This window comes from Lupinus angustifolius, chromosome LG20 (genome assembly GCF_001865875.1).
Source record: "Lupinus angustifolius cultivar Tanjil chromosome LG20, LupAngTanjil_v1.0, whole genome shotgun sequence".
Taxonomy (NCBI): Eukaryota; Viridiplantae; Streptophyta; class Magnoliopsida; order Fabales; family Fabaceae; genus Lupinus; species Lupinus angustifolius.
The window spans coordinates 9,180,473-9,194,346 of NC_032028.1; the positions used below are offsets into that span (position 1 = coordinate 9,180,473).

A 13,874-nucleotide genomic window follows, 5' to 3' on the forward strand; every position below is an offset into this window, starting at 1 on the left:
GGCATGCCATTCAGAAAAATATGATGAAAATTAATGATGCTATTGAGTAGAGTGGTATAATACTATTAGAGGATCAATTATGCTTCCTTCTACTTTTTTAGATTCATGGACATAGCTTACTGATTTTAAATTTGAGAAAAATATGTATGCACTGATAGTGTAAGAGTTTTTACACTGTCATTGTCACTGCATCATCCACTGTTCATTTTCAATTATTATTGACTCTTAGATAAAAATAATACAAATGAACGGTGGATGATATATTGACTGTGTATAAAGTTTTACACTGTGACTACTGTCTTTAAATTTTTGTGGAAGATTTAGGCAAGACTCTTGCAAATGTCTCTGTCTGCTCTTTGACCCTTTGTTTAGAATCAATCAGATGTAACATTTATTTTGTCCATAAACAAAGCATTTTGAATAATGAAAATTTAGTACATTTAAAGTACAAGCCATTGAAAGTTGAATACCCAAAGCTATTAAACACCCACATATAGATTATTGTTTCATTGACAAAGACTCTGTGGCCTTGCATATTTCCTCCAGTTTCTTCATCCTCAGCCTTTCACTCTCAGCCAGCATCTATTGATAAAATCCAAAAAACAAAAAGCAGTACATGGTTTATAACATAGTTTAAACAAGAACACAACATGGAAGAAGTTCTAACTTTATCAAGACATGGAATTCATAGAAGTTGAGTACTATTATACCTCAATTAGTGTGGCTACCAGATGAGCTTTCTCTCTGTTTTTTTCATTGAAGGCTTCCAAGGCTTCTTTATACTCTTTCTCCTATCAGTAAATTTCCAAGGTTTTTTGTCATATTTTATTGACAAAGTAGTTCCAAAATTATAAGCTAAAGTCATTGTTGCTTTTCCAACACATTTTGTCTAACATTATTGTGTTTTCAAAGTTATCTTTGGATGTTCACATATATCATTAGGAATGGATAGAGCATTTTTTATTTTGTAGCTTCTAATGGACCAAAAACAAGTATTATACCTTTTTCTGGTAATTCTGTCCCAATGGTTTTAAGTCTCTGATAGCCATGTCAATCTTCTTCCTTACCATTGAAACTTCCTTCTTCATAGGATCTTCTAGCACTTCAAGCTCCTATTAGATTATAGACATAAAACAACATATGTCATTTATCATTAGCATATGTTAGGATTCAACAACTTAAGCTTTCTGCAGTTAACATGGTAACAAGAAGCAATACTAAGGTCTACTAAAATGATGATCGCATTCATAAGTTCTAGCTCTAAGGGAAACTAAGCTTCTTTCGGGATTTGTTTGATCTTCGGATTGAATCCCGAGACTGCTTTGCCTCCTCCTTATCTCTATCCTTCCTCTTCGCACACAAGGTTACATACCTTTTTATCTGGTCTAAGGGGAGAGGGAGAAGGGTACGAGAAAAGGTTGGAGCGCCGTTGTAAGGATTTGAACCCGCACACTCACGATTAATATTTCATAGCTTACCAAACTGAGCCAACTTAAGAGTACATAACCTTAGATCTCATTTGCAGCAATAAAAAAAATTAAAACAAAGGATGATGAAGATGTTGTCCTTGTCATGGAACTTACTTCCCAAATGTGTGCCAAGCGCCTTGTCTCTTCTTCGGCTCGGCCAAGTTGAAGTTCAACTTTCTCTTTCACCTCCATCTTTTTCTTCTCGATCTCTTCCTCCTTAGCTTGAAATGTGGAAATGGCGAGTTTGGAGATCTCCTCATCCTCACACTCTTCTGTTGATAGCCTCCCACTGCTTCCAATACTCCCAAGGTTCTTCATTTTCTGCATTTGGTTTCTGTTGCTGAAAGCTAGCCTCAATGCTTCCACAAAAACAAACTCCAACTGTTGTGTTGTGTTTATTTCATGTAGAGAATTGTTTTGCTTTAACTTCAATATTCTCTCTATTCACCTCAACAACTAGTTTTCTCTTGACTTCTAAAAGCAGTAAAGATCTTCCCAGGACCTCCTTACTTTTCGGAGCTTTCGGAGTATATCTACTGTCCCAAAAAATGTGTCACTCTATATGTTGCTTTTTGTGATTGGTCAGAAAAAAATATATTTAAGTTAAAAGTGTAATAATTAAGTGTTTTTCTGACCATTATAAAAAGTGACACATGAAGTGATACACTTTTTGATACAAAACAAAAGATGTGTTTCCCTTGCTTTTATTGTAAATTGTTTCTTTAATAGATATATTTGATGCATTGAGATACTGAGCCACTGGTTAAGTAGCACTAAAGTCTTTGCAGTAAATATGAAATTAATCTAATGTTGCAACCATAGCCAACATAACATAAAGTTGATGGGGGGTTATGATATGGTTTTATATTTTGTTCACCAATGGATACTTCAGAATCCTTGCTTTTGTGAAAAGGCACTTCCAATCTTATATTCAAAGTTAGATAATGAGCAAGGCAAAGTGAAGACCAAATAGGAAAAATACTGTACTATTTTTGGTGCCAACTTGGATTCCTTCAAGGTAAAGATGTATATTTGGGAAACCTGCTATTCAACTCTTGTGAATATTCTTTATAAAGTGAATTATTTCATTTAAACTTAGGTAACCAGATAATGTTAATATGAGTTAGTTTGAATAGTTAATAACTTACTTTCTACTTTTTTGGGTCTTAGTCACATGAGTTTCTATGGGTAACAAAGCTCTTCATATAAAGTATTAATTCAATTGATTTTTTTATGGAACTTGAGACATATAGTTAAGTTATAACAATCTCACATAAGTAAATTTACGACTAAATAAGGATGAACATAGCTAATTAATAGGATTATTAATTGAATCTGCTAATAAAATTTATAAGATATATCATTATTTTTAGCAATAAAATACCAACATTTTTTGCTAATATAACAAATACAATTCATTTTGTATAACTTACCCAACCAAATGAATAAATAATAAATAATAACTTTTTGAGTAAATTACATTGACACCTCCTGAGTTTGAGTGAAATTACATAAACTATCCTTCATTTTTTCATATCTACACAAACCTCCCATAATTTTTATAGTTTCATTACACTTATCACCTCTGCATAAGAAATAAGTGTAATCTTTTAAACAAAAAATGTGATAAATGCAATTAAGTTAAATAAAACATGATATATTGTGGAGACAAGTCCAACTAATATATGAGTCAATATCTCTTTATTATTTTTGGTTCGTTACACTATATTATAAGAACGATTTAAACAATATTTCTTTAGAATTGTTGATACATTTTGTAACAAAAATAGTAAAGATACATTGATTTGTATATTATTTGGACTTGTCTATATAATATAACATGTTTTGTTTAACTTAATTGCATTTATCGCATTTTTTTGTTTAAAAGATTACACTTATTTCTTATGCAGGGGTGGTCAGTGTAATGAAAGTATAAAATCTAGGGGAGGTTTGTGTATGTATAAAAAAATGAGGGATGGTTTGTATAATTTCAGTAAAACTCAGGAGGTGTTAGTGTAATTTAGTCTAACTTTTTCTACAAAAAATGGACCCCATTACTTCACCCTTATTGGATGACACAAAGTTCTATTGTAGCATATTGCACTGTATATTTTCCATTATTGTTAGCGTGCCCAATACCAACTATGAAGAAGTAAAGAATTTGGAGTCATAGCAATCAATCCGTAAAGAATGAACACACATTATCATGTTGAGAAAAAGATTAATGTATCACTTCATTATCCATTATTTATATTTAATTATTATTAAATTTTTAGAAAAAAATAATCTAAATAAATGATGAATGTTATAATAACTGTGTATAAATATTTATACCGATAATACATAGATATTCTACTCTATCATGTTTTATAATGCAATTTTATCAAATTAATTTTGAGTGTATATAAAAATAAGCTCGTCCCATTTTCAATTTTCTTATTTAGAGGATGAAATTTAGGACACACCATCGAGTAAGGTATCATTAATACCTCAAATTAAATTTATGAATCTAAAACACATTATTGAGTATTCTTAGTATGACTAATATCAGCTGTGTTTGAAGATGAATATAAGAGAGGAGTCTCATTCAACAAAGTCATGAAATAAAGGGATAGAATGAAGAGGAATGGTAGGATGTTAGATTTTCTTTTCATGGTAAAAATGATTATGAGTTTTTTTAATTAAGCTGGCACATTTTAATTGTATGAGATATGGAAATCGGTAATTATGATTAATAAATCATAATACAATGCTGGGTATTAAGAAGATTTTTGAGTTTTTAAGATTTTCAATATTAAATTATCCTTTTCCTTTTAAATACTGAGTGTTTGAGCTAAACATAATCTTTCACTTCAATATGTTTTTTGAAGATTAGTTAGTTATTGAATTTGTGATATAATAAGACTTATTAGATGTCCACCTAGTCAATCATATTGGTAAGAAAGCTCTTACACTAAACGTATATAGTAATTTGTTTATACAAGTATACCATATGATATGTTCATTTTATACCACCCTTGACATTAGGGGTGAGCAGGACCCAGCCTACCCACTCACCTGGCATGGTCTGGTCATGATCGGGTCAAATAGGGTCGGGTCTGATCAGGTCTAGGGTCAGGTTCGGGTTCCAAAAATAGACACAGTCAATATTTAGGGTCGGGTAGAGACCAAGCATGACCCGACATGTCCCGTCCTAGGGTTACTCACTCATCATGTTTGTATGTGTTTATACTCAAATGTATATAGAGTAATGATACCCTTTTGGTCGAAAGTATCATTTATTCTTTAATTTTTCCATAATATATACATGATTAATAATACATATATACATATATCATTTTATATATCAAACTACATATTCATAATAATAAATAATACTGAGAAGTCTTTATGAGTATGCACTATATTTAATCGGGTCTAGGGTCGGGTCAAGTTTAAAGGCTGACCTGGTCGCTATTTAGGGTCGGGTTAGCTTCGGGTCTAGAGCCGGGTCCGAATTCATAAAAGTGACCCGACCAATATTTAGGGTCAGGTAAGGACAAGCCTTAACCCGTCCCAACCCGGCCCATGCTCACCCCTACTTGACATGATATCAACAAATAAGAAATTCTAATGGAAGCTCTCTATTTGTTAAATAGAACTGTACTAAGGATAAATATTTAAAGGAATATAATGTGTTTATCTAGAAGAGAAAAGAAATTAGAAGCTCAAATATTAAAATTGAGTTAGATCAAGTATAAAAAGAACACTGTATTTTGATATTTTCAATTGGTGTAAGACAAATAGAGTCGTTTATTCAACACTTCAAGCATTTGCAAAAAATTGTTAGCTATTCCTATTTCTACTATAGTTTTTGAATCAATATTCAATACAAGTGGTCAAATATTGAGCCCTCATTCTAGACGACTTAATTGGAATACATTAGAGGCTTTGATGTGTGCTAGGAGTTGGCTATGATCCGATGAGAATGTTGGTAAACTTTTAAATTATTAAAATATTAATTCAAGTATCTCATTTAATATCTTATACTATGTAATATATTTATCTTATATTTTTTTTGTTTTCAATATTGCTAGGAAATTTCAATTCCAGTTTCACACAAGAATATGCTATGCTTTTGAATGAAATGAAGTATGAAGATGAATGTATTTCATATTTCACTTGTTTTAAATTCTTTGTTTCACGAGTATATTAGATTTTGGTTTAAATCTTAATACACCCTAAGTGATGAAAAATAGTTTGAGTTATCATTTTGAAGAATAGTAGTTGTTGCTTGAGTGTTTGCTGCATCCAGATATTGAAGAATACTTGTATTTTAATGTAACGCATCTATGGAAAAAGACTTGTTATTGTTAATGAATTATGTTATCATTACTAAATTATTGTTATTGCTACATCCGGATATTAGTGAATATTGATATTGAATTATGTGTTTTATTAGTTGTGTTACTGAATTTTAGTGTAATAATAACAATATAGAGGAATGAATGCAAAATCTCAAATGTGGTGATTTATTGGTTATTACAATGGATGTCGTGTAGGCACTTAAGATGGGGTCCATAACTTTTGTCACAAAGATCAACTCTTTGTGTTACTCCACTAGAGATGACAAAAAAACCCGTACTCGTGAGTACCCGTATGTAAAATCCGTACGAGCAAGAGGATGAATCACAAACTGGTACCCACATATTTTATAAATGGGTTTTTAAAATATCCGTAGTACATACAGGCGGATACGGGTATTATGATGTCCGTGCTCGCGGATACCTGTTATTTATATGATTAATATATTATATTTAATTAAAATAAAAAGTACATTATTGTAACATTCATTACACTATGCACATTTTTCCTTTTATGTTGTTTATATATTTTATTGAGTTTGACGGTGAATCATTCTACAAATATTATTACATGTGTAGAAACACACATGTTTTACAAAAAAAAAATATTTTTTGTTAAGTAAATGAGAACAAAAAATCACACAAATAAAAAACACCAAAAAATTTAGAAATTTTGTCAAATATTCAATCAAAAGGTACAACAATAATTTAGTTTCATTTCATTTGAAGCATAATAGAAGTAAAAAATTAAAAATTCATTTATAATATAGAAAACTCGCAGATACCTGTTGTACTCGTGGATACCCACAAGTACCCGCACACTGATACCCGTACGGACGGGTATGGGTAATGCTCTCCTATTTTGAAACGGGTAGCAGGTAGCTACTACCCATGCCCGCCCGTGCTCGTTGCCATTCCTATACTCCATGTGCCAAGAGATATGATTGACCAAAAAAATATTTAATAATTATAATTTTAATTTAAATAATTTTTTTCAATCAATAAAAGATAATGATACATGAAGTAGTACAAAAATGGGATAATAGATGTCTTCCCTTAAGATAGGGTGTGTTGTGAGATGTGGTGTGTTGTGAGATGTGGTGTGTTGTGCACCCTTTATTTTACTGTATTTTATTTGCACGGGTTAGTTTATTAGAATGCAAGTGTGTATAAATTCAGTAGGTGGACATGCACAGGGTAGATTAATAAGTGTGTATAAATTAATATGTTATACTCATATTATATTATTAGAATGTACGATTAGTATATGTTAAATTAATATATGTAATAGTAAAATTAGAAGGTATTTATACAACTGTGATGATTTTTTGACTGAAAATCCAATGGAAATATTTAGAGATGATATTATTAATTTTAACCTTATTGAATTTAAGTTATAAATTTTAGGTTTAAGATCAGGTAAGTACAGACCATACTTTGATCTACCCGTTGCCATTCTTAGTTCTATGCAATTAATTATTCTATACATTATACTTAAACAACAACACTTACCCTAAAAAATATGCAAATAGACTTCAGGAAAAAAAAATAAGTTTATTCATGTTAACTACTTTAATTAATTTTCGACCATTTCTTATAAAATAAGTTTGATATTACACTTTTGTTCATTTCTTTCCCAAAATTTTATTCATGTTAACTACTTTAATTATGAAAACTCATTTACATTAATTGATTAGAAACAGAAAATTAATCAGTTTGTTAAAAAGTACATGTAAGTTAATAAATTTAATTATAATTATAGTATTAATAACCTTTAAACTACCTAAAATGGTATTATAACAAGAGATAATTTTTTTTAAAACTTTTCCTTAATATAAAATTAAAAAGAACATCACTTTTGTTCATTTTATTATGAATATAATATCTATACATTATTAGTATAAAAATTTATACACAATTAATACATCAACTATTATTTATTTACATTACTTTTTTTAATATTATTAAATATAAATGATGAATAATGTATGGACAATGTACATCCATAATTTTTTATTATCTTTGATTAATGTGATTAAGATGTCGAATTACAATTACATTGATTCTCACAAAAAGTAGCAATACCAAATTAAGAGATTATAAGTTCAAAACCAAAGTAGCAAGAATACCATGAATTCAATTTAACTAAAGAACCAACCTTTCACTTCCACTACTTCACACAATAAATGATAATCAGCATGATTCGTCTTCTCTCTCAATCATCGATTCTTTTTCCCATAAGGTTTGAGATCATATAAAGCATATAATTTTATCACCAACTCTAAGCTATGTACTTGATCCGTATCTGCAATTCAGCATTTGTCTAGGGTTAGGGTTTCTCGGATTTTTTGTATGATTCCTTTTGGGATTAGTGAAATTCGAGAAAAAGGGTGTTAAGGGTTTGTGTTTGATTAGTCAATTAGCGATGCAATTTAGACGGCACGAAGAAGAGCATTTTCCTGCTGCACTGTCTCCGTCTTCAAAGTTGCGTGCTCAGCACCGGCTCGGACCGGGTTCCGGCCCGAACCAGATGAATCGCCTCAATGGTATGGATCCAGTGCAGCAGAGGAATTTGAGTCCAGGGAAAATGGATGCAGTAAGAAGGGGTTGTGATGGGTTTGAAAAGAGGGATTTTGATTGGCAATTGGGTTGCAATAGGAGCGGTAGGTTCCGGCCGCAGTTACCTGTGGATGAAGAATTCAGAAAAAAGTCACATTTTGATGATGGGGTTAGGCATAGAAGTTGTTCACCACCACCTTTGGGGTTGAGACCAAGATATGTGGTGGCAAATTCCATGGATTATGTTGTTGATGATGACGAACATTTGAATCTGAAGCACATTTATGTTAATAGAGAGAATAATTTGATTGAACACAGGTTAGGTGGTGGAGCGGATATGGTGGATCATAAGTATGTGATTCGTGAAGATGAAGCGAGAGGTTCATATAGCTCAATTCCAGATATGGGTGTAAATGTAACATCGCGATATGAAGAAACTGGTGGGCACTTGCCTCGGCCACCGAGGAGTATTCCCAGGGAGATATTTGAGCATGAAAGATTACAGCACCGAGAATCTCTACCTAAGGATAGAATACCAATCACAGAAAAAATAATATTTTATGAAAGAGATGGCTCGTACGCGACATTGTCCCCCTCTTACACAAAGGATTTTGCAGGAACTTCTCACTTGAGGGAGAGGGATTATGGAGGCTCCTCTGTAGAAATGTCAAGGAGTGATTTTCTATGCTCGCATGGTGATGACATGTATTTACGTACACCTTATGATCTGTCAAAGAGTGGCACAGAACTTGCTGAACCTGTAGGGTTTAGTGAACATGAGCAAAGGCCACTTGAAGACACTAGTAGAGATCCTCAAATTAGGCACAGAAATATGATGTGTCACCAAGGATGTGAGTTTAGTCCTACCAGGACTGAGCATCAAGATTATCTTAATAATTCCAAAATACCGGTAAGAGCAGCACAGGATGAGCGTGCATATCAGTATGATAATTTACGAAGAAGGATGGCTCCTCATGGTCGATTAGACTATGATCAATCTCCAATGGAATATGATGATAAAGATTTGTGCAGAGCTTATACCTCATATCCTGATTTAGATAGAGCTGGTAAGAGTGAAGATTCGTATGGCAATCAAAGAAAGGGTGTTATACATGACTATCCTGTATTACAGAAGCCAGAGTGTTTTGACTATCATGACATGAGAAAAACATCAATGGTATCAACACCAGATGAGGCCTATTTGCATTCTGGATATAGGCATCTTGAAGGTAAGAGAATGCCACAAGATTATGAAATTTCATATATGCGTGCACCTGAGACTGACCGGTCATCAAATTTGAGATCACATTATGAATCTAGAAGAGATGGAGCCCCAGGGCTTCGGAATGAAAGGTTTCAAAGTTCATCTTTGTCTAAACATAATTCAGAAACCCACAGGCTAGCTGCCAAAGTGCAGGAAATGAAACCGGATCTTGGCATTCATGATCATGACCATTCAGGTAGATTTATGAAAAGAAAATACTATGCTAATGAAGATATAGATGTGCATGATTCGAGAGCAATAAAATCAATGAAATGGGATGCAACTGAAGAATTTCTAGATGGATATGAAAATGAAGAGTGGGTAGATGAAGATATGAATATGTTGTGTTCAACCGGTAATGTTGGATTCAACCATAAGACATACCGGAAGTATAAGAGAGAATTCAATGAATTGGATAGTGAAGAAGATTTTCCATCTGATGAGTGGACATTGCCTCAAGATTCTGCGGGACATAGACAAATGCAGTCATTTCAGTTTCAGAAGTATCCGAATCATAATATAAAGCATCATTCAAAGCCTAGTTCTTCAAGCTGGTATAAGCCCCAGCACTTCTCTAAAAGAAATGTGATTCATAAACAACCTAATGTTTGGAAAAAGCATCATGGTTACCATGACAATAAGCATACGTTTAATGATGAATCATCTAAAGAATTGATAAGTGCCACAGAATCTGAGACAGCTGAGGGTTGTGAGGAGTTTAAACAAATGGTACACGAGGCTTTCTTAATGTACTCCAAGAATTTGAATCTGAGCTCGTCTCTCCAAAAAAGGTACCAGGAGCAAGGAAAAGCTGGTAGTTTCTATTGCACCGTATGTGGTAGAAGGTCTGTTTTCTTTTCTATGATGCTCTTATATTATATGGAGCACTTCTGTTCACATATTAAATCAAAATTGCCGTAGTATTTAACTTACAGGTGGAGTCTGGTAAATGTGCTACTATTAATTTTGGGATCAGATTTTAGGTTCTTACAACTTCGAACGTGTAATAAGTTGGTATGGATAATTGTTGCCTCTATAATAAGATGGACGCCTTGAAGGATTGATAGCATCATTCCCATGCCAGCATGTGTGCTATTATTCTTGGTATCACGTTTTAGGTTCGCACAACTTCGGAAGTATAATAAGCTGGCATGTGTAATTTTTGTACCATATTGAGGTGGATACCATTGCCAGGATTATAGTATCAATTCCATGTCAGTATGATCAAATACATGTAAACTGCTCTGCAATGACCATGTGTCACAGCTAGCAGAAGTGATGTCTATGCTTTTGAATGTTGGAGAAAATTACATTTAAATTTATTGCTCTGCTGTATGGTTGAGTCTAGGTTAAAATGTTTTTGCTAGAGCCGGCATCTAACAGTATTGTTGAACAAATGTGAATAATTTGTTAAATAATTATTTAAGCCTTTAGATGCTTATAAAATTGTGGACTAATTATATTTTGGAAGAAAGGAGGACAGATAGGATATCTTCGATAAGAGAATTTTATGTGGCTTATAATGTTCAGAGTTCTAATATATTTGGAATTATTGACTTAAGACTGACTCTGGCATGTCATGACTTACTAAATGTTGTATAACTCAGCATTTTTATTTGTACTGTTTATGTTTCTTTATGGTACAGCTCTTCAAAGGATTTCATGGACACTAAACGCCTAGTAACTCATGCTTTCATGTCCCACAAGGCTGGCCTGAGAGCGAAGCACTTGGGTCTTCACAAAGCAATTTGTGTTCTGATGGGTTGGGATACTGTTATTCCTCAAGATACAGTAACTTGGGTTCCCCGGGTTTTGCCCCATGCAGAAGCTTTGGCGCAAAAGGAGGATTTGATTATCTGGACTCCTATTGTTATCCTCCATAACATATCGATGCATGATGACAATCCACAGAACTGGAAGGTTGTAAGCATGGATACAATTGAAACTTTCCTAAGAGGTTAGTTTGTGTTTGGATGATGTTTATGTCTAGATGGTACAATTCTTAGAGAATGTTGGTAAACACAGGTTTGAGAATCAGCTATAAAAGGTGGTAAGCATGGAAACTTTCATGAGCCATCTCTCTGAAAAAAATGTTACATGAAAGTACATGAATAGTTTTATATGTCTAACATGTCTGCTCACACAAGGATAGAACTATACCCTGCTTGGTCATATACCATGTCATAAACCATCTCTCCTACGTTATTAAGCCAGTAAGTGAAAACACATAACTGGTTTTAATTGAGGATTTACTAAGGGTGAAATTGTGATTCATACATAATAGTTTTTCAAACTTAAACATAATTTCTTATGTTCTAGTTTGAGCACAGTCAAAAAAATCAACACATTATATAAAGGTTGGTATTCATCAATAGTTCTTTTAAATATGCAGGTTTAGCATAATGGATGTTTAATTTATCCCACATGAAACTTCTATTACCCCTTTTACTCATTTTCTACTTTTACCTTGTGATTGTGAGAATTGTACATTTTGCAATATTTAATTATGTTAAATTTTAGGCAAAGGATTTGCAAGGGGAAGAATCAAACTTTTCTTAGGGAAGCCTGCAGATCAAAGTGTTATTTTGGTGAAGTTTCTGGGCACATTTGTTGGGCTGGCAGATGCAGAGAGGCTTCATAAATATCTTTCCGATAGTAATCGCGGTAGAGCTGAATATGAAAGAGTAAAATCTGAAGGTATAAAAAGTACTGACATTAAAGACAAAGATGAAGGAGACAAAGTGGAGAATATTCTGTATGGTTATGTGGCAATTGCAGAGGACTTTGATAAACTAGATTTCAATAATAAGAACTGGAGTTCAATAAAGAGCAGGAAGGAGATTGAAGACTTGGATAAAGCTCCTGTTAAAACAGATGAGAGGTGATAGATAAATAACATTATGGTTGAAGACCCTTTCAGGAATTTATTAATGGCTGAGTTGTAACCATTTGTGTTCATAATGTTCTTATCATCACCATTTATGTCCACAATTGTATAGTTTATATCGACCTGTTGAAAAGTTTATTGACCAAATTTGATGGAACAATAGATAATGGGTAAGTGATGGTTGAATATTGAGTGATTTATCTTATTCCTTATTCTTGGAAGCTTATTTTTCTAAACTTGTTTTTATAGCCAACATTATTTGTTGGAACTTAGAATTGAGTTTAACCGAGTTGATTACAAAGTTGTTTATGGAATTTGTAGTATGATAAATTATTTGGTGTAATAATTAGTTTGAATGTCACAAATACTAATCTTAAAAAAAAGGTTGCAAAGTATCCCATTCTACTAGTCATGCGAAAGTATAGAATTTGTAGTATGATTCTCATACATTTTATTCCACTCCATTCAACATTATAAACCTAAGAGAGAAAGATGTATGCACTGTCAATATAAGATTTTTTTACACTATCAATGCATCATCCACTATTTATTTTCAATCATGATTGACTTTTCAAGAAAAATATTTAGGGGTGAGCGTAGGATAGGTTAGGGGTGAGCATAGGATAGGTTGAGAGGTGTTAAGCATGTTCATCATCTGTTCATAAATATTGATCTAGTCAATTTTTGAACTTGAATCTGTCTCTAATTAGGATGAGACGTGTGAGGGACGAAGTGAGTAAATGTTTTTTCTTTTGAATTGGTGATATAAAATTGTTTCCTTTTAAAAACCTTTCTTTTTCGGGACATCACTTTAAGTAATATATAACGCGGAAATCAAAACAGGTTACCTAACCGTAACTGAAATGATTCAACATTTCCTGAATATATATCTTCATAGATATAAAAGATCATAAGTACTTAATATACATATCCAACAAGAAAAGACGGAAATCGTAATCATCGCCAAAAGACACTAAACAAAGACATGAACAAACTGAAGCCGTCAGTGTTTCAAAAGTCACAAAATGATAAGCAACTCCTAGTGGCTAACTCCAAAGCTAGGGTACTTCCTCTCCTCAATTCCTCATGCCCCCTCCGGGAACATCACGGACGGGTAGCTTCAAATCCGAGCAAAACTGTCTATCTGACGAATACACGTCCGAAAAGCAAGCAATAGAAAAGAAGATAAATAAAGAGAGTAAGACATCTAATGAATATAATTCATTGACGGCGTAAACTTACTCAGAATATTACACTCACATATGAAAAGCAGTTCATTATATATAACATATCACATTATAACTCATCAGTTGTTCTCGTAAACAATTATCCAGTCCACATGAGTAATATAA

The 13,874-nt window shown here is 32.8% G+C and overlaps 2 protein-coding genes and 1 long non-coding RNA gene across 5 annotated transcripts; 1 reads left to right on the forward strand and 2 right to left on the reverse strand.

Annotated features, from left to right (window-relative positions):
* LOC109335333 lies at positions 368-1,941 on the reverse strand. The gene is made up of 4 exons (XM_019571471.1): positions 1,584-1,941; positions 1,002-1,112; positions 711-791; positions 368-582 (listed from the first exon to the last, which is right to left on the reverse strand). Exons 1-4 carry the CDS (start codon positions 1,794-1,796, stop codon positions 499-501), a joined length of 489 nt encoding a protein of 162 aa, XP_019427016.1. The 5' UTR covers positions 1,797-1,941; the 3' UTR covers positions 368-498.
* On the reverse strand, positions 8,044-9,141 carry LOC109336346. Its single transcript, XR_002106340.1, has 3 exons — positions 9,130-9,141; positions 8,563-8,568; positions 8,044-8,150 (listed from the first exon to the last, which is right to left on the reverse strand). It is a non-coding gene; the product is annotated as an uncharacterized LOC109336346 (long non-coding RNA).
* Positions 8,145-12,734, forward strand: LOC109336345. Of its 3 annotated transcripts, none has more exons than XM_019572884.1 (4): positions 8,145-10,480; positions 11,282-11,592; positions 12,156-12,540; positions 12,571-12,734. In XM_019572884.1, exons 1-3 carry the CDS (start codon positions 8,238-8,240, stop codon positions 12,518-12,520), a joined length of 2,919 nt encoding a protein of 972 aa, XP_019428429.1. In that variant the 5' UTR covers positions 8,145-8,237; the 3' UTR covers positions 12,521-12,540; positions 12,571-12,734. The 3 variants fall into 3 exon arrangements, with proteins under 3 accessions (XP_019428429.1, XP_019428430.1, XP_019428428.1); XM_019572885.1 differs by having other exon boundaries at positions 8,145-8,527; positions 8,570-10,480; positions 12,156-12,734; XM_019572883.1 differs by having other exon boundaries at positions 12,156-12,734.

What these genes read in the sequence shown, in the direction of transcription:
- LOC109335333 (XM_019571471.1), bottom strand. Translation starts at nt 1,796, where the DNA reads ATGCAGAAAATGAAGAACCTTGGGAGTATTGGAAGCAGTGGGAGGCTA. An exon ending in GCTTGGCACACATTTGGGAA is followed by an intron (nt 1,113 to 1,583) that starts GTAAGTTCCATG and finishes ATAATCTAATAG; the next exon opens with GAGCTTGAAGTGCTAGAAGA. An exon ending in TGGTAGCCACACTAATTGAG is followed by an intron (nt 583 to 710) that starts GTATAATAGTAC and finishes TTTTATCAATAG; the next exon opens with ATGCTGGCTGAGAGTGAAAG.
- LOC109336345 (XM_019572883.1), top strand. Translation starts at nt 8,238, where the DNA reads ATGCAATTTAGACGGCACGAAGAAGAGCATTTTCCTGCTGCACTGTCT. An exon ending in TGCACCGTATGTGGTAGAAG is followed by an intron (nt 10,481 to 11,281) that starts GTCTGTTTTCTT and finishes TTTATGGTACAG; the next exon opens with CTCTTCAAAGGATTTCATGG. An exon ending in AATTGAAACTTTCCTAAGAG is followed by an intron (nt 11,593 to 12,155) that starts GTTAGTTTGTGT and finishes GTTAAATTTTAG; the next exon opens with GCAAAGGATTTGCAAGGGGA.